Source organism: Planococcus citri, chromosome 3, assembly GCF_950023065.1.
Source record: "Planococcus citri chromosome 3, ihPlaCitr1.1, whole genome shotgun sequence".
In the NCBI taxonomy this organism is placed as follows: domain Eukaryota; kingdom Metazoa; phylum Arthropoda; class Insecta; order Hemiptera; family Pseudococcidae; genus Planococcus; species Planococcus citri.
In genome coordinates, this window is record NC_088679.1 from 38417143 (window position 1) to 38443089 (window position 25947).

General features: G+C 33.5%; 1 protein-coding gene across 2 annotated transcripts in view; it reads left to right on the top strand.

Annotated features, from left to right (window-relative positions):
- Dop2R (dopamine D2-like receptor) overlaps window positions 1-25947 on the top strand; it is a 291956-nt gene that overhangs the window by 155059 nt on the left and 110950 nt on the right. For both annotated transcript variants that reach the window (XM_065356806.1, XM_065356807.1), the window contains exon 2: window positions 15199-15308. In XM_065356806.1, the coding sequence (XP_065212878.1) occupies window positions 15199-15308 (110 nt within the window). The remainder of the gene's footprint in view (window positions 1-15198; window positions 15309-25947) is intronic.

Consider the following 25947-nt stretch of genomic DNA (forward strand, 5'->3'; position numbering starts at 1 on the left):
CTCTTCTGTGAAAAAGGAAAAAGCTTCTCTAAAACATTTTATTCAATTTCCGAACACTCAATACAAAACCTTACCTAGTCATAAAATCAAGGGCAAATTGAATTTCAGACCAAAATACAGAGATGCAACGATACCCGAAGATACGCTCTTTGAAACGTTCGCTAATCCATCAATGGTATAAAATGTTAGGCAAATAACATCCATCAAAATGACATGCAATCGATATGAAATGTCGACGAAACGTTAACAATACGATATTGCATTAAATTATTTAATAATAGCGCAAAAAAACACTTGCAGGCCGGATAAGTATAGCATTATACACGAGAACGCAAAATGATTACACTTAAGCTGCTGCCTTCGAATTTGACATGATATACCGAACCTTCTACAAATGTCATCATTCATATAGTACATCTCCAGTTTATACATTACCCCTGTACCAGAATTGCTGTTTAATTACGAATTGTTTTGCAAACACATCAAATGATCAATACGATTACACAGCGATGTGTTGGATTTACCAAGCAGAGAAGCAAATATTATGTACTAGATCGAAAGAAGTTACTGCAGCGTAATTTGACTGAAATTACGACGCAGCTTCTTCTCCGTGGTAATCAATTATAATAACACGTCAATGCGTCATGAAATACCTACTTACCGACGTTCTCCAAATAACGAGAGACGTCCCATTATAATTGAATCATTATTTGATAGGCACCTACTTAAAATGATGAAAAAATCACCTCGTTATTGTAAAATTAGGTAGATATAACTAGGCTTCTGTAGGTACTCGCAAGTATACGGAACCGATGATATAGTTATTACTATTAAAATGAGCCAAAATAGAAACAAATTATTCGTAAAACGAAACGACAGGTATTTCTGGATAAAACTTCACACGACACAAACTTTCAAGTAGTATGGAAAAGATACGAAGGTTTTCGTCAATGAAACAAACACCGAGCATGCTACAAAATTAATTAAGATCATAAAGAATTCAGATCGAATAAAAGTAAGGGATCTATAAACAATCAAATGAAAGAAAATTTCGTACGTTACTCTTAGTATACGAGAATCAAAGTCAACTCTACAACTCGAGGTTTTTCTGCTGAGAAAAGCCATCGATAAAACTAAGAATTTTATTTCCACTCTGAAATTATTATAACAGTAAAATCGTGTTGTAAAAATGACGAACGAGCTTTTAAATTAGACACTTTGGAATAAACGTTAAGCAACAACTTGTTGAAAAAACGTCCGACTTGAACTCGAAAAAAAAATTATCGAACACGTTGTTCCTTTTTTTTTCACTAGCAGCCAGGTATAAGGAAAAAATATGTAGTAAAGATTCGAATAAATGAACTGTTACATAGCTACAACAACAACATAGGTGAGTGTTTTTTGTTCAGTCGTATACGATAGCATAACATTGTTAGCTCCACTCGAATCACAATACGAGAAATTTTGCGACTCTCATTGCACGGAAATTTGAGAATTAACGACTGATTCGTTATTTGAAGACAACTAAGGATTTGCATTGTAGAAATAATGATGGTACTTTTTCACGCTACACGATTTGTATTACAAATTAATGTCCTGTGTTTTATTGGGGTTCAGATTGTTTTGTTGGGTAAATGGGTATAAAAGCACGAACATACTTGCCCTTTGGTTTCAAGTATACGATTTTTTGTACCTTGAAAATACATTTTATTTTACCAAGTTATTGTGAAAAAAAAGGGTACGCATGAACGAAAAAATCGTCCCGAGTTCAATCGAGAATCGAGAAAAAAATAAATGTAAAAATATTGTAAAGAATTGGCAGCGAGTAGAATAGGTAATTACCTACTAATTATTACAATTAAATACTTAAAGAAGTTTACCAACTGCATCCTGCAGTTTATTTTACCTGTAATTTAAACAAACGTTCAAATTTCCCCTTTTCTTGATTCATGTGACTAGGACTAGGTAGGGTAGACCGGTAGAGGGACTTTGAATCGATCGAAATTTTTATAAAACACTTTGTAAAATTTGAAAAATTATTTTAGTACCTATTTTAGAAAAATTATATTTCTCATCCTCGTTGGGTAACCTTGTATGAATATTCAATTTCCAAAGAAAAATCACCCCTGAATTGAAACTTGATTTTGTATGTACCTCCTTAGAGCGGGCAAATAGCGGTTTTAAAAAGGAAAAAATTGGCACATCAATTTTTCTTCGGGAATGTGTTCGGATAGACACCCTGAACTATCAGAAAAAAGCCGACTCTCCTGCCTCTGGAGAAACATTTTTTAGGGGGCTAAAACCGGTTCCGATTCACGTTTTTTGAGTTTTACTCAGTAAATACTAGGTTTTTGAGAAAAACTACCATAACGAAAAATGTTCCCCTTCAAATTTTCGACAATTTGAAACTACGCTCGATACCCATCTCTCAAGGGGGGGGGGTGTCTAAAAAAAGGGTGGAAAGAGTTCCAATAAATTAATCAAAGTTACTACTTAATATCTTTCGTTTTCGCTCAAATTTTTTTTTTACCAACTTTACTCACCCAATTACTAATCAAACCACCGTTGATTGGTCGTCAACCCTCCTCAGGGCTTGGTGGGGGATGGTGGATTTTTCAAGTAACGAATCTGGATGTGAGAATTATCGAATAGTATGTTTTCGAGGATGCTGAATACGAATGTGAACTTGTTTTCTGGGACCAACTCCTCAAAGCCCCTCTGTGCTTCAAAAAGGGGGTCAAAATTTTGAAAAATCGTGAAAATTCGAGTGATATATTGAATGGTATGTTTTTGAGGTCGCTGAGTACGAATATGAACTTAGTTTTTGGATCCCACCCCCCAATGTCCCGCTATGCCCCAAAAAAGGGATCAAAAATTTTTAAAATCTTGAAAATAAGTTGAGCGATATATCGAATGGTACGTTTTTGAGGTCGCCAGCTGAACCCGAGTATGAACTTTTTTCTGCTTACGATTTCTCAAAACCTCTTTACACCCCCCTCCCCCCAAATAGTATAAAGTTTTGAAAAGTTGCTGAAAATCGTATAATATATCGAAAAATCTGGTATGTTTTCCAGATCGCTTAACACTTTTCAGAATCTAAAGCACAAAAGTTCTTTCCCCCAAAAAGTTAACGACAAAAAGTGATATGATCTTTATCTCAACAGATTTATTTACACCATTATTTTAGATATGTACAATTCTGAAAATTTCATATCTAAAACACTGATTGGAGTTACTTTTGGGGAGAAGGCGGAAGAGGTAGAGGTATTATCGGAATCGCTATTCAAAAAATTTAAATACTCATTTCACAAAAAAAAAAAACAATTTTACATCTCAATATTTTTTTAAACGCTCACTCGCCTATCAGTTTTTGATTTTTTTAAAATTTTGCCCAAGTAGTGATAGTGAACTACTGGAATTATTTTTGTAAGGATACATCATTGCTTTATAAGACTCGTCTCTTTTCCAAAAAAAAAATAAAATAAAAGTCTCAAGACCTGACAAAAGATACTTATCACTTACATACTAAGTAATCAAGAAATCACCTATTTATAATGTTTTTTTTGCTTGAAGAGGGACATTGACGGGTTGAACTCAAAAACTAAGTTCATATTCGTACTCATACAGCGACCTCAAAAACATACCGTTCGATATATCACTTGACTTTTCGTGATTTTTCGAAATTTTGGCCCCCTTTTTGGGACACAGCGGGACATTGAGGGGTTGGATCCAAAAAATAAATTCATATTCGTACTCAACGACCTCAATAACATACCATTCGATATATCACTCGACTTTTCACGATTTTTCAAAATTTGGACCCCCTTTTTGGAGCACAGAGGGGCTTTGAGAGGGTCGGTCCCAGAAAACAAGTTCATATTCGTATTCAGCATCTTCGAAAACATACTATTCGATATATCGCACATCCAGATTCGTTTTTCAAATACATACATGATTCAGTTGTGTGTTACTTGAAAAATCCACCATCCCCCACCAAACCCCTGAGGAGGGTTGACGTTGATGACCAATCAACGGTGATTTGATCAGTAGTTGGGTGAGTAGAATTTGTAAACAAAATTTGAGCGAAAACGAAAGATATTAAGTAGTAACTTTGATTAATTTATTGGACTGACCTTTTTTGAAACACCTACTCTTTCCACCCCTTTTTTAAAGACACCCCCCTTGAGAGATGGGTATCGAGCGTAGTATCAAATTGTCGAGAATTTGAAGGGGAACATTTTTCGTTATGGTAGTTTTTCTCAAAAACCTAGTATTTACTGAGTAAAACGCAAAAAACGTGAATCGGAACCGGTTTTAGTCTCCTAAAAAATTTTCCTCCAGGGGTAGGAGAGTCGGCTTTTTTTCTGGTAGTTCAAGGGGTCCATCCGAACACATTCCTTTTCGCCCCTGCTTTTTTACGTTATTTTCCCGCTCCTTGATATGTACACTCAGTTACGTGTTCATTTTGATTTACATACCTAATATCTACGGAGAGTATTAAATTTTGGATTCAAATAAAAAAGCTTATGAACTGAGTTTGAAAATTTCAGGAAATACTCAACGCGTTTTGTTTGAATTTTTTTCAAACATCCATTAAAATATGTAAGTAAAAGAATTAAGAGTTTTCTCAATCTCAACCAAAACAAACAAACAAAAAAAACAGCTGAAAAATAAATTTAAAAGAAAAACAGAATACGACACCTACGCATGTGTTTCCAACAAGTGCCTATGTGAGTCGCTTGTACCGTAGACGACATCAATTTGTAAACTAACCGGAGATAATACGTACACGTTTTCTATTTAAATAACGATCTCTTGGCATCGTATAGTATGCGAAAAACACGACACAACGCAATACGTTGCGGAAGAGGTTGAATTCGTCTTGAAAAATTTAATTAGACAAGTATGGTTGAATCTTTCAAGTAACACCGACAGGTATAAATGACGGTTATATAGAAAAGATCAAATTCGTTGAAGCGGAAAATTGAAAATGGCTTAAATTCAAACTTATTAAGGTCGAGAAAAAGTAAATATTGGCGATTGTAAAATGGCATGTGGGTTCACACAGCGAGGTAACGTTCAACATTATAAATATTTTCAGGCTTGAATTATTTATTAAGAAAAGTTATATGGTGGGCATTTTTCCAGGGTGAAAAAAAAAACAACTAGGCGCTTACCTGCATTCAGATAGCAATTTTAACTCAGACGATACAGTACTAATCACTTCCTTCAGGAAAGTGAAACGCAACGCTTCGGTTTCGGCCGACGGCTTTACGTTGAAAAAAAAAAGTATATATATATTTCGCCGAGTTCAAAACGATGTAGAAAGTTTTAAATTCGAAACCCGACCTGTTTACTGGATTGTGTTAAGTTGGTATTTTTTTTCCTTCCACTTTCTCTCTGACTGGGTCTTTTTTTTGTGATTTCAACGAACCGTTAACGTTAAGCGTTTTCGAAATGAAATTGAACGTGCAACGAGTAAATGGTATTTTTGATCCTGGTAATTACGCTGGTCACAGCGTTTGAGTTTTTCTTAATGTTAACTAATTTCGGACGATATTAAGTTGCCAGTGGGTCAGCGAATTTCTTGCAAGTTTCTTTAATAATCTCTCGGCTTTCGCGTTCGCCTCTCTTCTGTTTAATTTTTTTCTTACATTTTAGTCGTCGTATTCTCTTAATTAAGCGTTTAACTCGAACTGTACCATATATACCTACGTATTAAAAAAGATAGAAACCAAACACGAAAAACATTTTAAATGTTACTCCGTATCGATTAGATACTCTAAATTGATACGATTAATCGCGAGACTGTAATTCGTTAGTAATTAATGAGACACTGTAACGGATTTTTTCTCAAATTAAAATCAAAAAAACGAATTTTCTACGGGTTTGTCCTGGACCAAAAAAAAAAAAAAAAAGAGAAACAGTTTGAAATAAAATACTACGTAAAGAAATTGAGATCGTTTAACGTTTTATGCAAATACACTACACAGCGAAACCAAAAGCAGTTTAATTACGTTTAAGTCTGGTATTCGTTACTGAAACTTTTCCGGATGAAAAGCACAATGAACTGTTTTGTCTTTATGTGTATATAACCTTTGTCTGAATAGGCTAAAGGATTTGTAAACATAACAAATGTAATTTAAAGTTTAATATGAAACTTTTATGTTTTGAAGAGAGAAACGATTTTCAAAGTTTTTCTTTATGAAACGTAAACACGGCAAGATGTGTTTTTAATTTTACCCGAGTTCGGTTATAGCCGCTGCCTCTTTCGTACGAAACGTTCGTTGTTATGAATTTTACGACAACTGATTCGTTTAATAATCAAAATAATACTTTGCTAACTTTATACTTACTACGTTAGTAGGCCTACAACACCTAGACCTAGTCAGCGCGTAATCAAAATTTTCCACTTGTTATAATAATTTGAAATTTGTTTGAAATAAGATTTTCTCAAATCGTTATCGCGTGAATTAGATTACACCTATAGCCTGACGATTCGTAAATCAGATTATGATCTTTTTTTTGCACATACCTACACAGTCAAAATGTAAGGGAAATAAAATGACATTGTTTGGTCACAAGCTTATCCCATCGATGAAATGTTGATTTATTGCCCACTGAAAAAAGAAATATCTCCAAATATTCGATATTTCAGTTCTATTTTACAAATTTTTACATCGTGTAAGTGCACACGACACGTACCAAAATGGATTGATAACATCCAATTAACTAATTGCCAGGCCATGGATTTTTTCTATTTTTCGGGGGATTAACCTAAGTATTAAGTAAGACCGTGAAAGTACGTTTCAGAAAACGAACGAGTAAAAGTAAGGAATTCAAAAACAAAGTAAGTAAATTTAAGTTAAGGATTTTTTGAAAAAGTTGCATTTTAAAAAAAAAAACAAACTTTTGAATGATTGTAAACCTGAAAAACAAACTGTCAGTTTATACGGAGGCAATGATGTGACTACCTATTAGAAGGGGAGTGAAGGGGGTAATAAACAAAAATTGGTATACGTTATTTTGCTTTTTAATCATGTTCTTGAAAAATTTTCGCCATCTCTTTGCTGCAGTAAGTAATAAGTAATGTTATCTTATTTTTTACAAAAAAAAAATTATTATAATTTTTACACAGACATTGTATTTTTTACCATAGGGAGACTATAATTTTACCGATAGGTATTCCATCTCTCTTGAGACCAAACATTCCTTGAGTGAGACTATTTTCTAAAATAACCTGCTGTTGAAAACACAGTATGGAATTAGTACCTATTATCAACATTATCGAATAGGAATTAGGAATAATAAGTACCTAATACACCATTCGTAGCATCTCGTCTTTTCCCTGACTATTCGCATAGTTTGCCCTTGCAATTGGGAAAACGTTCGATAACTTCGATAACTTTATCTGATAATTTTCTCGTCAAAATTACCCATTAATTTAAAATTTCCACGAAATACTTCCCCCGTTAGTCACATTTTTAGTGCTTTAAACAAGCAGTTGTAATCTATAGCTGTACAGAAGAAAGAGGGAGAAAGAAAAAACCCTAAAGTTGAAAATTCCGAGTGAAAAATTACGTAAAATCGTTATCGTTGGCGTTCGAAACGAACAAATCGACGACCAAATTATTTTAATAAGAAACTGGCGTCATGGTTCATCAGTTTTCTTTTTCGGTTACTATATTTTCGCGGCTTTCGTGTAAAACTGATATTTCAATGTCTACGAACGATATACCTTTTTTTATACACCAAAACTTGCGTCGTTAACATTTTAATTAAGCAATTTACTTCTTTCCTCGTTGTAGAAACGTAATGTATTTTTTTCACAGTGCGTTTCAACAGCTCTACTAGGATAAGTTTTACAACGAGTGATACGAGAAGAGCTTGATTTGGTGATTTTGATATGTTTCTTTTGTCGAAGAATAAAAACTTTTTTCGGGTGAATGATGCTTTGGATTGGAAATCGTGCTCGAATTGTTTCCCTTTTTCTATATTATGTTAGGTAAACTTTGCTGCATAATTTTTTACATTCAGGTATTCGAGTAGATACCTACCCAGCATCGTTTAAGGATCCTGTTTCGTTTATTTAAAAATTTATTCTGTCATCAGTTCAGGTTTATTATTTAACCTATGGCACACTTTGCAAGAACTGAAATAAATCACTGAGCTTTGAGAAAAATCAATGATACGAAGAAATAGTAAAATGACATTAGGTCAATATTGATATTTTCCCTAAACGACTTTAACATTTTCCAAGGGCTACTGAGAAATGTTAATTTGCCCCTTTACAAACACTTTGAAAATGTTATCAGAAAAAAATATGCCTACCTCTTCGATCGAAATACCGCGCTATAAGAAGTTTATATTTTTGCTCGGTTGCATGCGCAAATTTTACGTAATATTTCAACGTTATTTTCAACACAATATACTCGAATGGTACAGTTTTGATTAATATATTGTGTAAAGACACTGGAAACTTGAAAATTATAAAAATTGAAATATTTCTAATCAATAACGATGAAAAATTGACTGGATTCGATTACGATGAATGAAAATTCTAAAAAATTCACAACTCCGAGACATTTTTGCTCACTTTAAGTATAAACCATAAAAAACAAATGGTTCTTCTTCGAGTGTGTTATTCCTGCGTGATGTTGTTGATTTCATAAAGTTTTAATGAAATTGCAAAAAGTCACCGCTATCGATTTCAATACCGTCACGCAAAATACAGCGAAAAAAGAATTTATTCGACATATTTGCTCAAATAAAAGAGCAAAAGTTGAATCATAAAAAAAATGCATTTGTTGTTCGACTTTATACAAGTCTGCAGTGAAAGTCGTAAACAGGTTCTTTTAAAACACCATGCTAGACTTTTTTTTTGTTAGATATATTTTTTTATCGAAAAAGTTTGTTTTACTTTTGTTGCAAAAATTACGAAAATTTTCGCAGAATTTGCTCCGTTTCTTGGCGTTTTGTTGACGTTCCACGTCAGCGTGAGAAATTTGATGGTATTTAACACTTAGTAAAACGTTGCCATGTTAGTTACGAGTATAAAAGCGGTAAATGCTCAAGTGACGGCTTGTTTTTCATTGAATTGCTTATATAGAATTACCTACGTTATAGCGCCTTGGTTGCAGAATAATTAATGTTTGATTTTAATCATAGAATTAGATAAAAAGTAACGTGGAATTTGATAGTGAGAGATGGTAAAATACCGAAGCTTGTTCGTTTTCGTGATCGTCCATTGTACCTACGGCGTAGTTGGGTGAAATATGGTCTAATTTAACGTACTTAATGCATTGCAACTGTTGAATGTTGAGTTGTTGTTGTGTTTGTGCAGAAAGAGTTAAACCAAAACCAATATTGGTTTAATTCGCTGCGTAAATTACAGATTCTTGAACGAATTGTGTTTGAGGGCTCACGAGGAAGAGAGAGGGGTGGGAGTCTATTAAAATTTTCACTAAATTTTTTTTAAAGAATCAAATAAATCCAGTTAAGGTTACATTTGTATATTATGTCAATTGCATTCAGCGGCCCAATTTTAACATGTAGAAATAAGTAATCGAATTTTTTGGGCTCTCAGTTAGGTACGAGTGTAACAAAAAATGGCCCAAAATCTCGTAATGTGCTAGTGGATGACAACACCTTTATGAAGTATTCTTTTCAATTCATATTCCGATTGTCGCCGTTTTTTGAGGGCGATTTTCAATTTCAACAGGAGTGGAAAAAATTGTACTTTGATTCCCATATTTTTTCAAACCAAAAATGACTTAAAAAGACTACTTGAGAAATCTTTTCTAGTCAAATTTTAACTGCCAAAGTTTTTTGTGGAGGCCATTCAGCATGAGCTAAAAAAAGTGAATTTTTGGGCCCAAATTTATTTCCAAAAAAATCTCTAATCATAAAAGCAGTGAATGCGATTAATAAGCCTCGTAAATAGGTCAAGAATATGCCACAGCTCTATTTTTAGCAACCCAAATAAATTTCCACGCCTTCTGGAGAAATCGAAAATTTTGCTGGAGGCTCCAGAATTATCGAAAATGGTGAAATTTGGTTGGATGGAGTTGATAGTTATTTCAGGATTATAAATTTCCATCATTTTTATTGAATAAAAATGTGTATTTAAAAAAAAGACCACAAATCGCTGAAAATGGTCCATTTCGCATTTTCAAAAATTTGCCATAAATGAAAAATTAGTTTTGGAAGATTAAATTTTGGTTACTGGATTTCAGATCATGCTCTTTTCAAAAATCATGATCTTCTTCAAATCAGAGGTGGGTATTCGAGAGGCTGCCTTGTTAAATTCATTTGGTTCAGGATTGTTGAGATCAGGTCACTGGACTTGGTTTTTATGGGACTCAAGTTCATTAGGCTTGATTTCATTGGGCTTGGTGAGACTCTTCAGTATTTTCCTCGTGAAAGATTAAATATTAAACCTATGGAAGTTCCTGTATCTACCCCTTAAAGAATCACGTATCACTATACTCGTAATTAACCATTAAGAAGTAATAATTTACGCTTACTGCCCAATTGCCTACATCCTTGCAACATTATAAAAATATTTCAGCTTTAGAACATTTCAGAACTGTAAAAAAATTCTTTCTACGGTACCACCAATCGAAAACCACACATCTTTCTGTCTCTCTAAAACACGTTAAAATACCATTACCAAAATTACCACCACTTTAAAGTACGTATTGTAATAAAATTTAAAATAACACAGAAATAAGTGTATTCCTGCGAGGCTACGAGTGTTTTAAAAGCTGAGTAAATTTTTGATTATGATGGCTATACGTACATGGTGCATTAAATTTTCACACAGGAATTACGTCGATTCGTAGTTTAAAGTATATCCTTGGCCGGTTAAAATCACCAGTTGCCTCAAGGTAGGAATACTCGCAGATGAAAAAAGCTCACAACGTAAAGACATTCTAACGAATCAAAGTATTTTAATGTACAGTTGAGTTTGAAAAAAAAAATCATCAAGTTTTACGACAATAGCGGCGAACTGCTTTTTGAGAATGACAAGAAAGAGAAAGAGATAGAACGAGAGAAAAAAAAGCAGAAATATACGAAAAATAGGCGAAACTTTCACGCATGGATACATAAAAGTTTATTTTTATGACTTAACCGTAAAATCATTTCACATACGGTTCGTTTTAAAGAAAAACAAAATCAGGTACAAATATTCAGAATATGATTACTTTTTCGTCGTATTTCTCATCATGTATCGAATATGTACGACGACGAATTTTTCAGCCAGTTTTGTATATTTTTACTCATTTTTTGTATTTTAAAAATGACAAAAAATCAACGTTGATTCGAACACGAAAAAAAACATCAGCCTCGAGGTAAACATTAATAATTTTTTTTTCATCGCCAAATCCCAATCAAAACATAACTTGTAGTGAAATGTTTGAAGTAAGCGAACGATGTGAAAAAAAATTTCACCAAAGTTTTTCTTCTTTTAGTTTTTTTCTTGTGTTCGCTGCCGCGAAATCAAAAGCCATAACTATCATTTAAATAGACGCTAACAATGTCGATTGATGTTTTCCAACTCCTTTCAGGCACTAATTTAATCATCCGTAAATTTTTGAATTTCTTCAAGACACCGAATAAACCCGTGATAAAATTTCATCAATCTTATTTTATTTCATATCAAACGTAATTGGTTTTTCAGGCTGACGGTTACGGAGACCGATTTCTATTAATTTAGCACTATCCAAAAGAAAATGAAAAAACTAAATAACTTTTCTTCTTTTTATAATAGAATGAGAGGAGCAAAAAAAGGAGTACATTTAAATACCTATTGGAAACTGTTCTTTATATTGATGACATTTCAAAATAACAGATTGAACAATTTCGAAATTTTTTTTTCAATAAAAAATTCATCATTATACCGAGCATCATTTTGAAAGAAAATTTTTTCTTGTTGGGGATTTCTTTTTTATCGAACGTCTCACGATATCGTTTAAAATACTAGAATGATTTTCACGAAATCCCTTCGTTTTTTTTCCTTAGTGAACAAAATCACCGTTTGTCCAAAAGTAAGTTTTGTAAAAACATAACTTCAATTTTCGTCTCGAAATATCTTCACCAAGCAACTTATTGTTTTACCGATTACCGAGGATTTATCATAAATACCTTCGCGCAGATCTGTAGGAAAAAATTACCAAATTTCTATTAGTTATTTGAAAACACAGTAAATCCTTCTCAGTGAATCTGGGATAACATTCAATCAAAGAAAACATCGAATTATAGAAGAATCAACAATATTTTTATCTCGCTGTCAATGTAGGATACAAAATTACAGCTTCGGCGAGTTTTACAATTGATTTATTTCTAATATACGACTGTCCTTCAATACGTTTTCGATGTGTAAAATCTTATAGAAATCCTTCAAAAATAAATTTATAAATGACGTACATGCCTCCTGAAAATTTAATCAAATAAAACCATGTAGAAGAGAAACGTCTGTGTGGATTGATTTTGGACTAGGAGAAATCCAACAGCTGCTTGCCTAAAGGTTTACCTACGTCATTTAATACCTTTTACAGAAATCTTGACTGAGAAGTTGAGACTTTTGAAAAGTTGTAGAATTGAATTTTAAAATATTTTTTCAAGTTGAATGAATCAGATAAATCCTGATTTGAGATGATTTCTTTGTTTATTGACTTTTTTCTTGAACAGATTTGAAAATTTCATTTCACAAAATCTTTCAAACTGCGTAGCATTGCACATTAACTAGGTAGGTAGTTCTTTTGAGCAAAGTAGTACAGAAACTTTCATTTTTAGAGGAACCCCGAATTGTGGGATTGGAGAATTTACAAACCGGTTTGATTTGATTTTGATAACCAAAAAAAAAAAAAAAAAATGATTGAAAGCAATTTTTTCCCAGACTTATCAGATAAATATAAAAAAGATACATCTTATTTTCTCTTGGGAGCTGAGGAAAAGCGTAGGTAGTTATTTTCTAAGCTTTGCAATAATACAGCTGGTTTAAAAATTCTGAGGATGATTGAAGAGCACACGTTCGCAAATCATCTTGCAGTGTTACATCAATAAAATCGTTTCATAAGTAGGTAAATTTACTAGGTTCATTTTTACGGCAAACTGGTTATGCAATTTTATTAACACGAAAAATTCCAACTGCATTATTTCAAAATGCATACCTACTCCAGACTCGAACTAAAAATTAAATTTAGTTTTTAGATTTCGCTAATCTTTTATAAATTCTAATAGATGGATTATTTTCATTGGAACTCTGAGGAAGGAGGCAGGCGAGGGTCTCAATTTTTAGGAAATCGTGATTTTTTGCAAAATAGCCAAACGTTGAAGGCTCGCATTTCAAGACTGGTTCAACTTAGGAGAGGCAATCTACTAGCGAGATTTTGTAAAATAAAGTATTGAAAATTTAAAATCAGTCGCTTATGAAAATTCTGGGATTGAACTTTCAAAATTCAAGTTCAACTTTTCATGATGAATAAAAAGTTGAAAGTTAGTCACCTCATAAAAATTAAAAAAAATTATGAACCAACTTTCAAAATAGAATTTTACTAGCGAAGAAGGGAAGAGGGTTAAAAAATCCCTATCTTAATCAAAATTTCAAGAAACATTAAAACCGAAGAGACATATCGATTATTACTAATTCGAAGGCACAGAGTTTGAATTTTGATTTATCTTTAGATCCAACTCCTCTGAAACGCTTCCTTTTCATGACTCCTATGTTAAACGTGGTCAAAATACAAAAACCGAAAATTTCATGTGACTCGTCATTTGTTAGGTTTTCGAGAGTACTAAGTTTGAATATGCGTTTATTTTTCGGATATGACCTTTCAATGCCCTTATACGCATGTCTCTTTCAATTTTGTAGACAAAACATTCTAAAAATAATGAAAATGGTAGTGTGACGACGTGACGTGTTAATTTGCACTAATTTGAAGTCGTCAAGTCCAAATATTTATTAATTTTTTGGATTAGACTGCTCACAAAAAAGATGAACAAATTTTTGAACTGGAAAAAATTAAATCGAAAGAGTAGGTACCGTTGCAAAAATACATCAGTGGACAAAGTTTCATAAGCCAAAGTTTATTTTTCGATTTTTGGCGAATTTTTGAAAATAAAATTTCGCTCAAAAATGGAAAAAATCAAAGTTTTACCAAATTTACATAAAATCAGCAAATAATTTTTAATGTGTCCTATTTTCAATATGATACCTTTTCCCCAATGAATCGATTGGGAAATATTTCGAACCATTTTGAGCAATTCTGAAGCTTTCAGTAGATTTTTGAAAGTTAAAATTTTCATAAAATCTTACCAAATAAAGCTGGAATGCTAAAATTTGCCATACGAGATCTTGATTTCAACATTCTGAGTCGATTAGAGGTAGTTTCAAACCATTCGACATCCCTTGCTCGCAATTTTGGAAATTTCAGATTTTTAAAAAGACCCATAAAAACTACCAAAATAAACTTTAGCACATCAAGGTAAGGTTCGAATTCGAAATTTTCAAATCTGCATATTATGAAGGGGTTGATAAAATAGGACCAAATTTCAGATTTTCCCACGCTTTTGCCCCAAAAATTTTCAAAAGTCACTAAAAATTGAAAAATTCACTTTAGCATTTAAATGTGTATTTTTGCATTTTTTTTCGATTTAGCTTTGTCCTTTCGGTCATTTGGGTCCCCTCCTCTGTCAGTAGATATTTCTCCTCCTCATTTTCCTCCAAAACTTGAAAATATTCCAGATTTAATTTTTTGAAATAATGAACCCAATTTGGCCCGAAGTTTATTTCCATAAGAATGCTACAATTTAAAACACTGCAGCGCAAATTGAACAAGATTTCGTTTCAGAAAAAAAATACAGCCAACGAATCACTGAATTATTACTGGGTTTAATTTTAATGCTGCTAATTGGCGTAAACCCTAAAATATACAGCATAGCTGCAGCAGTAGTAGGAATACTAAATATTATACTGAACTTTGAGGAGTACTGCCAAAACGCCTTAATAACGTTAATAATTACAAAAAAAGAAGGTAATAAACGTGTTAAAAAAGCATCTTCTCGAGTTTAATGCCAGTTATTCTGTGTAATAACGGGCTTTTCAAGTGTAATAAAAATATATTACGTGTAACTTTAAGTAAGAAAATTATGTTGACAAATTTAATATTTCTTATTCTTGTTTGTGTGTTACAGCTGAATGGGAAATGGGGTTTACCAGCCTTTGTCTGTGATTTTTATATCGCCACGGATGTTACTTGCAGCACATCTTCCATTTTAAATTTGGTTGCTATTAGTATAGATAGGTAAGTTGTGGTTTAATTTTCATTATTAATTTATCAGTAGTTATAAGTAATTATTTAAAGAAAACACGCCTATTCGATGTATTACTTATTACATAGTTGATGTTGAAACATAAAATTTGTTTAAAGCAAGTGATCGAACCTGTGTGTAATTGCAAAAAGAGAAGGGTGGCATAGAGTACACATATGGTGAGGAAATTCCAACTCGAGTGGATTGAAATTGATCTGAAATTTTAGTGCTGTGCAGCTCTTGGAGCCGGTATTCTTGTTTCCAATCGTGTTCTATCGCCATCGATTCGTTCGCAGTAAACAAAAATATCGTGAAAAACAAAGTTGGACATGTATTGAAATAACGAATCGAATTATTTGGCTGGCAAATGGAAAATTTACAAGATTAAACTACACACGGATGTTTGTGGAAAATACGTGTGAAATATTTTTTCAAATTTGTCTTATTTACCAATAAAACGTAATGGCTACGTCTATTTAGAGTTTGAGAAACGAGTAAGCTTCCGAAACATCGGATGAATTATGGCAACAAAGATTTTTACTCAACTTGGTTTAATTACAGATAAAAGGTTTTACGATAAATTACTTCATGAAACGTATTCAACTTTTTTTTTTTTCAGTAGATGTACATTTTTTTGCTTTTCTTGCGATACACGACACGTGTATAATTGGAGGATTTTTCACTCGCTTTTTTATAATATTTCTGAATGCAAATTACTTATATAAACTTAGTGTAAATTAAAATCGTAAATTTTTCATTCGTGTACAATTTAAGAAGAAGAAAAGGAAAAAAAATTAAAAACTTAATTAACCAGATGCGTCGTAAATTTATCTATAATTTAATAAAAATTATTAATTCGGTTAAATCGCATTTTTTTGTATTCTTTATTTTTTAAAAAAACAAATAAGTAAAGTACGAGAGCATGAAAAAAAAGTTACGAAACTGTATTGTTAACTTTTCAAGTACATTAATTCGGAAATTTATGAAAAAAAGCCACTCCATTTCGCAACTAATAACGAATACGCATTTCTTACTTAATTTGTAGTAGTTTCAGTAGTAGGTACGTAATACGTATATTCGTAAGGAAAAACGTATTTTTCGTTTTTTCGCTTTTGAGAAATTTCGTCGGTGTAGCTTTATACTAAAGATACGTTAGCGTAGTAGGTACTTATACCTAGAGCTTTATAGGAAGAAATGGCTTTGGCGCGCGCCAACTATACAAAAATCGAGACCTAAAAGATATTCTAAAAGCTAGAAGAAAATAAAGAAGAAAAAACTCATAAAGTTGGCGTTTTTTTGTGTAATTAAATGTAGAAGGGCTTTACGACGGTGTAATTTCAGTATATACTTATAGAACACGAGCGTATTAGGTACATTGCTTTGCTGCAAAATATCTACACATCTTTTACCGAAGCCTCCAGGGGTGTTTTGTATTAAAAAATGATGCAATTTCATCTTCACACGGGGGCTTCGTCGAAATGATGCGAATAGAAATATCATATCAATCCATCCGATATATATGTTGGTAGTTTTAAAAGCGTATTCGATATACGAAGACGAAGAGTCTGCAGTTGGTATATCGCAGCGGAAAAAAAGCTGATATTTTGGCCTAATGGTCGACTTGGAAAATTTTCTAAACTTTTAAAATAAACTTGAAAAACTTTTTACTCTGGCAATAAGCTAGTACGTGCTTTCCTAAAATATGAACTTATTCTCGTTGCATTACTTCGAGGCGAAAATTTTCAATGAAATGATTACTAGGTATACATACGTATGATATATGTGTATAGTATCGTATTTCGTTTTTCAAAATACAAACAAATGTAATAATTCCAAAGTTGCGCTTGCGGTTGCTTAAGTACATACATACATATGATTTCTATGTGTAAGTTTATGCGAGTATTCAATTTGCATTACTGAATCGTATAGGTGAAAAAATTACTTCACATAGGTACCTACCTACCTTGGGTAATTTATTCCGACATGCTTTCTACCTTTCGAAATATATTTTCATCATTTATCTACTCGTACTTGGGGTATAGAGTTATATTAAAATTAGATAATTACCGCTCTGCTTTACTGTGCCACATATATAGGTACTTTTGATATAATTATGTAAAGGTGTAAAACTTTCATATTGCTTAATATCAAGTTTTGAAATGCATTTGGCACCAGACACTCGATTCATTCACGTTAAATGAACTTCTCTCTCTCTTATCTTCGTTTAGTTTTATAAGTTTATGCATATAAGTATTTGAAATTCCGTTTGGCAATCTACTCAACTCACAGTTTCTAATATTCTTACAGTTGTAACTTGAAAATCCGTTCTAATGCTTATTAATGGATTTTAGAATAAAACAAGGTCCATTACTATGGAAATGATACCTCTACAAGTAATTCCAACGACGCGGATTTAATCATAATATTATCCCGATAGACTTGCTAATTTCGGTTCCTAACCCGCAGAAACAACCTTTGAATATTGTTAGGACGTACCTCATCTCTACCTACGTTGCCAGGTATAGGTAGGTAGGTAGTGTTGACAGTATCATTGACGTCTTCGTGATGGGTAGTTTGGTTCTTTTCATTTTTTACTTTTCTGAAGGTTCGAGAACGTGTATTGCATTAAATATGGTGGGTTTTCATTCTGAGCTAAATAATGATCTATTTATACGTAGATAGAGATACCCTATATGAGAAAAAAATTTATGATATACAGATTATTACTTTTTTGGGGGGGGGGGGAAACAGAGTTGGTGTGATATTAATAGATTATTATTTCAAAACACGGTTCAGAAGGTTGAAAATTATGTACATATGAATACAGGTACCAAAAGAAAAAAAAATACTTACAGCAGTTTTTTTTTTTTTCTTAAAAGCGAGTGTCAATAGACATAGGTAGTTTTCGTTGAAATTAAGAGTCATTGTGTCCCTTACAAGAGAGAAGTATAATTTTTGAATCAAACAAAAAATCAATCGAAACAGAATTATAAACATTCAATAGGTAGGTAGTGAACAAATTTTAGGTAAATACTGAATTTTATTTTTCAATTTTTTGAAAATTTTTAAATGTAAAACCCCATTTTCTGTAAGAAAAAATTGAAAATTGAGTAAATTTGAGGTAAAAATTGAATTTTGATGGCTTATGCTTAGCATATTCAAACCATTTAAACAGGATTTTTGGCATTCTGAAGCTTGCAGCAATCTTTTCGATGTACAGTTTTGAAAAATCTCCACGAGAAAAACTCAAATTGAATTCAGCTCCAGCAGACTTGGATTAACGATCCTTATGATTTTTCAGATTGAGTCTTAATTTGTGCTCAGTTTAATCTAAGAATTTACAAAGATGGTCAATTCCAGTTTGTTAGGTGCTGGAGTTCAACCCATTGTGTTAATTTTCCCACTGCTGGAAAATCCAAAAATTTACTAGGGTCCAGGAGGGCTCGAAATTACCACCATATTTGACTAACAAGGGAACCTCTTGAGGTGTCACACTCCAATTTTCGGAAAGAGCATAGTCTAAAAACTTCAAAACCAAATTTTCAGATGCCCAAATTCATTTTTCGATTTTTGGCGAATTTTTGAAAATTCAAAATTGACTGTTTTTGGCGATTTATGCTTTTTTTTAAAAAAGTACGTACTTGATCAGTAAAAATGGTCAAAATAAGTCGCAAAACTAATAAAATTACCCAAATCCAAATTTTACTGTTTCCAGCCATTCTGGAGCCTTCAGCGCGATTTTTCAATTTCTCCAGAATTTTGAATTTGCTCGATCCAGAAGGCGTGAATATGAAGTTGGGCAGCTAAAAATCGAGTTGTATATTACACTCGACCTGTTTAACGAGTTTATCCACATTTGAGCCGATTTTGAGATTGGCACCTCAAAAGTGGCTTTTTGACCAGCTTTTTTCAAAATTGAAAAATTCAAAAAATCAAAAGTTTCCCGTTTGTGTGGAAATTTTTGAAATTCACGCGAATCGCTGTATTTTGTCCAAAACTAACCCCCCAAATCCAAATTTCACAATTTCCAGCCATTCTGGAGCCTCCAGCGCGATTTTTCAATTTCTCCAGAATTTTGATTGAATATAAACCAAAGTTCAGCTTTTCATCCTATGCGTTCATGAAAGGAAAAAATGTTCACTTTTTCTCAAAAATACTCATGGTACCTACTTAGTTGTATGGAGAGAATCTAAATTTTGCACAGATAGAAACAGATTTTGAAAATTTGCGCATAAATTTATCGAAGTGGTCACTGGAACAATTAATCTGTGTTTGTGGCTGTGGATATCATTTTTACCCTTTTTATGAGAATTTTCTCGGAATTGAAATGTACAAAAAGTTGTCTTAGGCACCAAAATTGCTCAAAAGTCATCAAAAATCAATTTGGGAAGTCAATGGATTATGAACAAGATTTTATATGTATACCTTCATTGATCAAATTGCGATACTTTTTTGTAAAAAATGGGCCAAATTTGAAGTTTAAAACTGAAATTTGGTATCGGAAAGTTGACCTGGTGATGCACTTTTCCCTATGAGCTTTGAGCTGAAAAAATAAACAATGAGAAGTTCCGTTAGAAATTTAAAATGCATATAAATTGATTGGTCTACCCTTCAACTCCCAGAAAGATTAAGTTGAGACGGAAATGATGATGGTCCATTTTACGAGATTATCAAAAGGAACTCGTAGATTCATTCACATGCCGCAGTAAACGATTGGCTTGTTATATTTTTGAGGTCAAGATACATGTCATGAGATATTCATGTAGGCCGAGGAATTATTTGTGGCCGATATAAAATCAGCTTACGACCATTTCGTATCGCCATAAGCAGTATAAATAAATAAGTAAAAAGATCAACGCAGCAGATTTTATACAGGTAGCCATTTCGATGCTGCGTTCGTGAGCTAGAAAATTAAAAGAGCATAATTGCCTTTTCAAAAGAACAGCCGCATTGGTAAATTAAAATTAAATATTAAAACTTCAACTCCGAGAAATCTAACCGAGCGAGAGATAAAATATTAAGAAATTCGGGATGATAAAAAAAAAAAGTTTACGCGAAAAAGTAAATTTATATTCTTCAAACGATACACGAGCGCGCTTTGTGAAAAGTTACCAAGTATATATTGAAATTGGAAAATCGCATATAGGTAACATATTCTACTTAAAATTCTTTTATTTGTGATGGAAGTGAAACTTTTTTTTCTCATAAATACGCTTAAAAGAATTCATTCAAAGTTCAAACATACGATAAAATTGCGAAATTACTTTTCAACTTACCTTTACGTACAAGTTCAATATTTTGAATAATGATATCAGTTCGCAAGAAGCGTTTTCTATTTTGTTTGTTTCTCGCGAGCTTCTGATCGACGGCGTAGGAAGTAAAACGTGGCAAAATTTTGCGCGCAAATTTCCTTACAATTTGATCATTTTTATAAGTCGTATATCAAGCTGTGTACATATAGGAAAAAAAAGTTATGTAACAGTTCACCTGTTTTGAATTCAGATGGTTTAAGTAGAAATCCTATTTTGGAGGCAGTTTCGAGATGATAAAGGGATTATGGTTGCTCGTGAACTCTTTATACTATTGAACGCTGTGGAAGTACAGATGGATACTTGCTGGATAGATTCCGAAAAATGTATCGAAATTAAATTATTGACTGCTCAATCGAGTTCATTACTTACCTATCTGTTTGGAAATGATAATCTTTCGATGTTTTGGCTGCATTAATGCCAAATATTTGAGAAGAAAAAATTTTCAATACCCGAATTTAACCAATTAAATGAGCAATTTGCGAATTTCCAACCACTCAGTAGAACCCTTCAAGTTGTTCTAGATTTTGATGGAAATGGTCTAAGTCGGCGCAGAACCTCAAATACAATCCTTTATGATTGGGCCATTTCCACCAGAACAGGTTGTGTAGCAGCAAGAGCGAAAGAACGAAGATTTATTTAAAAATCCCCTCTCTTTGAGGGCCCATATCTCTCTTTCAGGGACTCCTCCGGAGCTACAATTTTTTCTGAGAGACTTTCAATTCAAAATAAAGGTCTCTAGTGATATTAGTGAAAATCCTGCTACTTTTGTTTCTGCGATCCTTCCTAAGGTAGGTAAATGTAGGTACACATGATTCATGCTTCTTGACTCATTTTCTTCAATAAAGTAAAATATTTACGATCGATGCTGAATGTAGGTATCTGCTACTTCTGTGATTTGTAATAATCGTTTTTCAATTTTTACTAAATTGAATGATACAAAAATGAAAAGACGAGTAATTTTGATACGGTGGATGTGATAAAAGAACAAATAATTTTCACCCATTGCTTTATTTTTGTCACCAGTATGAGAGTAGAAAAGAAAGAGAAAAAGTTTTACTGCTTCGAGTAAGTAAGTAGGTAATATGAAGCAATGTTTTTGTTTCCTCGATGGTATATTCTTGAACGAAGGGCCGCGCCGGGTAATACATTTAGCAGATAATATAAACGTTCTCTCGTTAGAAACTATTAGACTCTGTAAAGCAGATAATAGAGAGAAGTTTGTTGTGTAAGCGTTAATGCACACCTGCACCTGTTTTCTCTTACAATCAAATTGTATAGGAGAATTGGTTTTTCTGAATGTAGTCATCTGCGTTCTGGGTCGGTCGATTTACAGCTCAGTTGTCGCGTTGTCCTCTGCACCAAACAAGAGAGCGACTGTGCATTGATTCGAAATCCATGGTTTGGATTTTCTCTTCGGCGTGATATTGTATTTCACGATAATAATGAATATTCATGAATTATTCCGAAAGACTATATTATATTTAACGAGTCAGCATTGTCCACTGGTCTGGCGAAGTATAAGACATGCGATGTTTGCAGTTGGCCGCTGTTTGTGATGGTATGCTGATTACCGGAATCGCCGATGTTGGAACAAGAAATACGTTTTACGGTCGTTGCCAGATTCTTAAACTGTGAAATAATGTAAATTTTGGTCGGAAACGTGCTCGCGTTGTTGTATTCGATTATGGCGAAAAATATCCCAGTCGTAGAGGGTATAATGGTGACGAAAACTTGACGCTGTTGTGTTCAGGACTAGTTGAGTTAATTAGATGAATATATAATGAGCAAAGTTCCTGATATAAGATCGGCTTTAAGAAAAGAAAAACATCATTCGGTGGAGATGAGAAATTAGTTGAGTCGTTCGGCTCGAATAATTTGTTAGCGATACCGCAACTTCCATAAAATAGCTGAAAATCACGATTGTTGCACCGTGTTTGGTATAATGTTTTGTGGTTTGCGATCGTGCCATCCCTTTGAAAACATGTTCACCAAATGGAACATTTTTCCCGGTGTGTGGTGTCAAGAAGATATTTTCTGTGCTCCCTTATTTTGTCGATTCTCTGAGAATGGGTATGTAGCCGAACTGAAAAATTACGAGAATTTAATGTAATTTCTGATACATTACCTAATAATTTAACGTATTCTTGGAAAGAATTTGGCTCTACAAAAGGAAAAAAATCAATTGGAAACAGAGAGTAGGTAACACGAGAGACAGAAAAAAATGTGAATCTTGGATCACTGAAATTTACTCATAGATTGAAAAAGCGCCTCAAGAAACTTCAATTTCCAAACATTTCAGGCACTTAAGTTCGTTTTTCAATTTACTTCAAATTTTTAAAATTTGACGATTAGTTTATTTTGCTGAGATTTTAAAATGAATCGTGCTGAAAACTCTTCTTCATTTTTAACTCTCCTGAAATTCGAAACTCAGATTTCAACCAATCATATCGAATTCCATTCAGAGTGTTGAACTCATGGCAAGATAAAATTTTCAGATGCTGAAGTTGATCAAAACATCTTCTGAAGCAATTTGAAATTTAGGAAAAAAGCAATTTTTTAATGGAGGTTTTGGATCGGCTCGAAAGTAGTTGTAATTGATTCGGTAGGTCAATTTTGGTATTGAACCGATTTTCGGATTTTTATCTAATTTTTTCGTTTTGTAGAAAACTAATGTACTGAATGGTCTATTTATTTCAGTTAATAAATTTTGCCAAAAAAAATAGAAAAATCAATTTCAGTTGCTCAAAATTTGGTTCTGAAGTGTACGTGGCATACTTTTTTAGCGAACAAAGTTTCAGCATAATCAATTGCCAAATTGATTTTTCAATTTTTGGCAAATTTAAAAATTTACAATCGAACATTTTCGGCGGTTTCATCATCATCATTAGAGCCATAGTCGCAAAGCGACTAGTGTGCCCCCATTAACGACCGCCACTCCTCTTTTTCTTGAGCTAGTGTGACCGCATTCGCAACTGAGCCAACTATTTTCCAGACTATATCAGTCCACCTTGGAGATCTTCCTCTTCCTCGTGTTCCGAGGATCTTGCTAAAGAGAATTCCTTTTTCTATGTTTTCTGGTCCTCATCTGGCTATGTGTCCAGAATGACTCATTATCCTGGTTTCACATATTTTACTTAGCCTGGTTGGTTCTTTCAGTTGTTCCACAATTGATGCATTTATTTGGTGTGCAGTGTATGGTATACAATATACATATATTATCTTCAACATACTGCGCCATACCCACATTTTAAAGACATCAATTCTTCTTCAATCATCTTGCTTCAATGTCCAGGTCTCTGCTCCATATAAGAAAACTGAAAAACTAGCGTCCTAATTAGTCTCTTCCTCGTTTTTATGGAGATTTTCCAGTTGGTGGTGACTTTCCTCAACTGAGACATCGCTGCTTTCCCAAGAACTATTCTTCTTCTAATTTCCTTGGCTGATCCTCCATCAGCATCCACAAGAGAACCCAAATAAATAAATGAGTCCACTTTTTCAAATTAGTTCAGGGCTTTGGATTCTGGTAAGTATCCAGCTCTATCAACAACCATGACCTTGGTTTTTCCCACATTTATGGGGAGTCCCATGTCCTCACTGACCATCCTGACCTGCTTTATCAGTTCTGCCAGTTCCTCTTCAGTTGAGGCTATTAAGGTGGTATCATCAGCTTAGTGGAGATTGGAGATTCTTCTTCCTCCTATCTTAATACCGCATTCCCAGCTCTCCAAGGCTTTTCGCATGATGTACATATTTGCCATGGATGTTGAACAGCAGAGGCGAGAGTATGCAGCCCTGCCTTACACCCTGTTCTGACTGAAACAGGTTTGACTCTTCTTCATCTACCCTCGGCATCATCTTGTTCTTGTCATACAGTGATTTGATCAGCTCAATTAGGTGCTCTGGAACTCCCATCTCGTGTAGTATCTCATATAGCTTTGTCCAATTAACATAGTCAAAGGCCTTTGCATAGTCAACAAAGCATAGTACCGCAGGGATGTTGAATTCACGGAATTTTTTGATTATTTGTCTGATGTTCAAAATCTGCTCTCTTGTACCTCTTCCAGGCATAAAACCTGCCTGTTCAGGTGGGATCTGCATAATTATGCAAGTATGCCTTGATCCTGTTGTTGATTATTCTGAGCATCACTTTACTGGCATGTGGAATCAGGGCCATTGTGGGATAGTTAGCGCAATTTTTTGTATCACCTTTCTTGCGTAGTGGAATCAACACTGATTTGCACCAATCTTCTGGCCATTCTCTTTTGCGCCATATGTTGCATATCTTCAAGATCACCTTATCTGCTTTCTTACCCATGGACTGTAGTATCTCAGTCTCAATACTGCCACATCCAGGCGTTTTGTGTTTTCTCAACGCCTTGATGGCATCTCTTACTTCGTCAAGTAAGATTTCTGGCTCTTCTACACTGTCCACCTCAATTTCTGGTACTTCACTATTGTTTGGGTTCTGTGGTTCACTCCAATATAGCTTGCTGCAATACAATATCCAGTTCTCTAGAATCTTGTTCAAGTCTCATGCGACTGTACCATCCTTAGCTGTGATTTCACGTGATTGTGGTTTAAAATCTCTGATGATCTGTTTCATCTTCTTGAATAGTAGGTACGCTTATGAAAAAAATACATCATTTATTCAGTAAAAATGATGAAAACTAGTCCTGAAACTAACATCAACTCCTCCGAACTGAATTTAACCATTTTTGGTCATGCTGGAGCATCCAGCACGATTTTTGATTTTGTCAGAAGATGTGCATGGAAAGCAGTTTGAGGCGGCCTGATTAAGGGGCCTGACTTTATTCAGGTATCAGTCGATTTCTGGTAGGACACTTCTAGTGCATTTTTTTAACCAGCTCATTCAAGGGAAAAAATTCAAAAAATCAAAAATTTTCTGTTCGCAAGGAAAATTTGGAAATTTATACAAATGACATGTATCTTACTTAAAACATCCCCTCTCCACCCTTCCAATAAATCCGAATTTAACCATTTGGAATCATTTCGACCAGTTTAAAAGGTTTGCATACTTATCTACTTTTTTGCTGATTTCCAGGTGGACTCCTTGGATACATTTTTTTGACGAACATATTTTTTAGACATCCAACTGGGAAATGCTAGTAAAAAAAAAACTGGTGAAGTCCGCCTGGAAATCGACTCAAATACTCGTATTCATAAATACTTTGATCTGATCAAGAATAGTTAAGTCACTACTCGATTTTTAGCAGATCAAATTAATTTTCACGCCTCCTGGAGAAATTAAAAATCGCGCTGGAAGCTTTAGCGTGACCGGAAACAGGAAAATTTGTTTTGA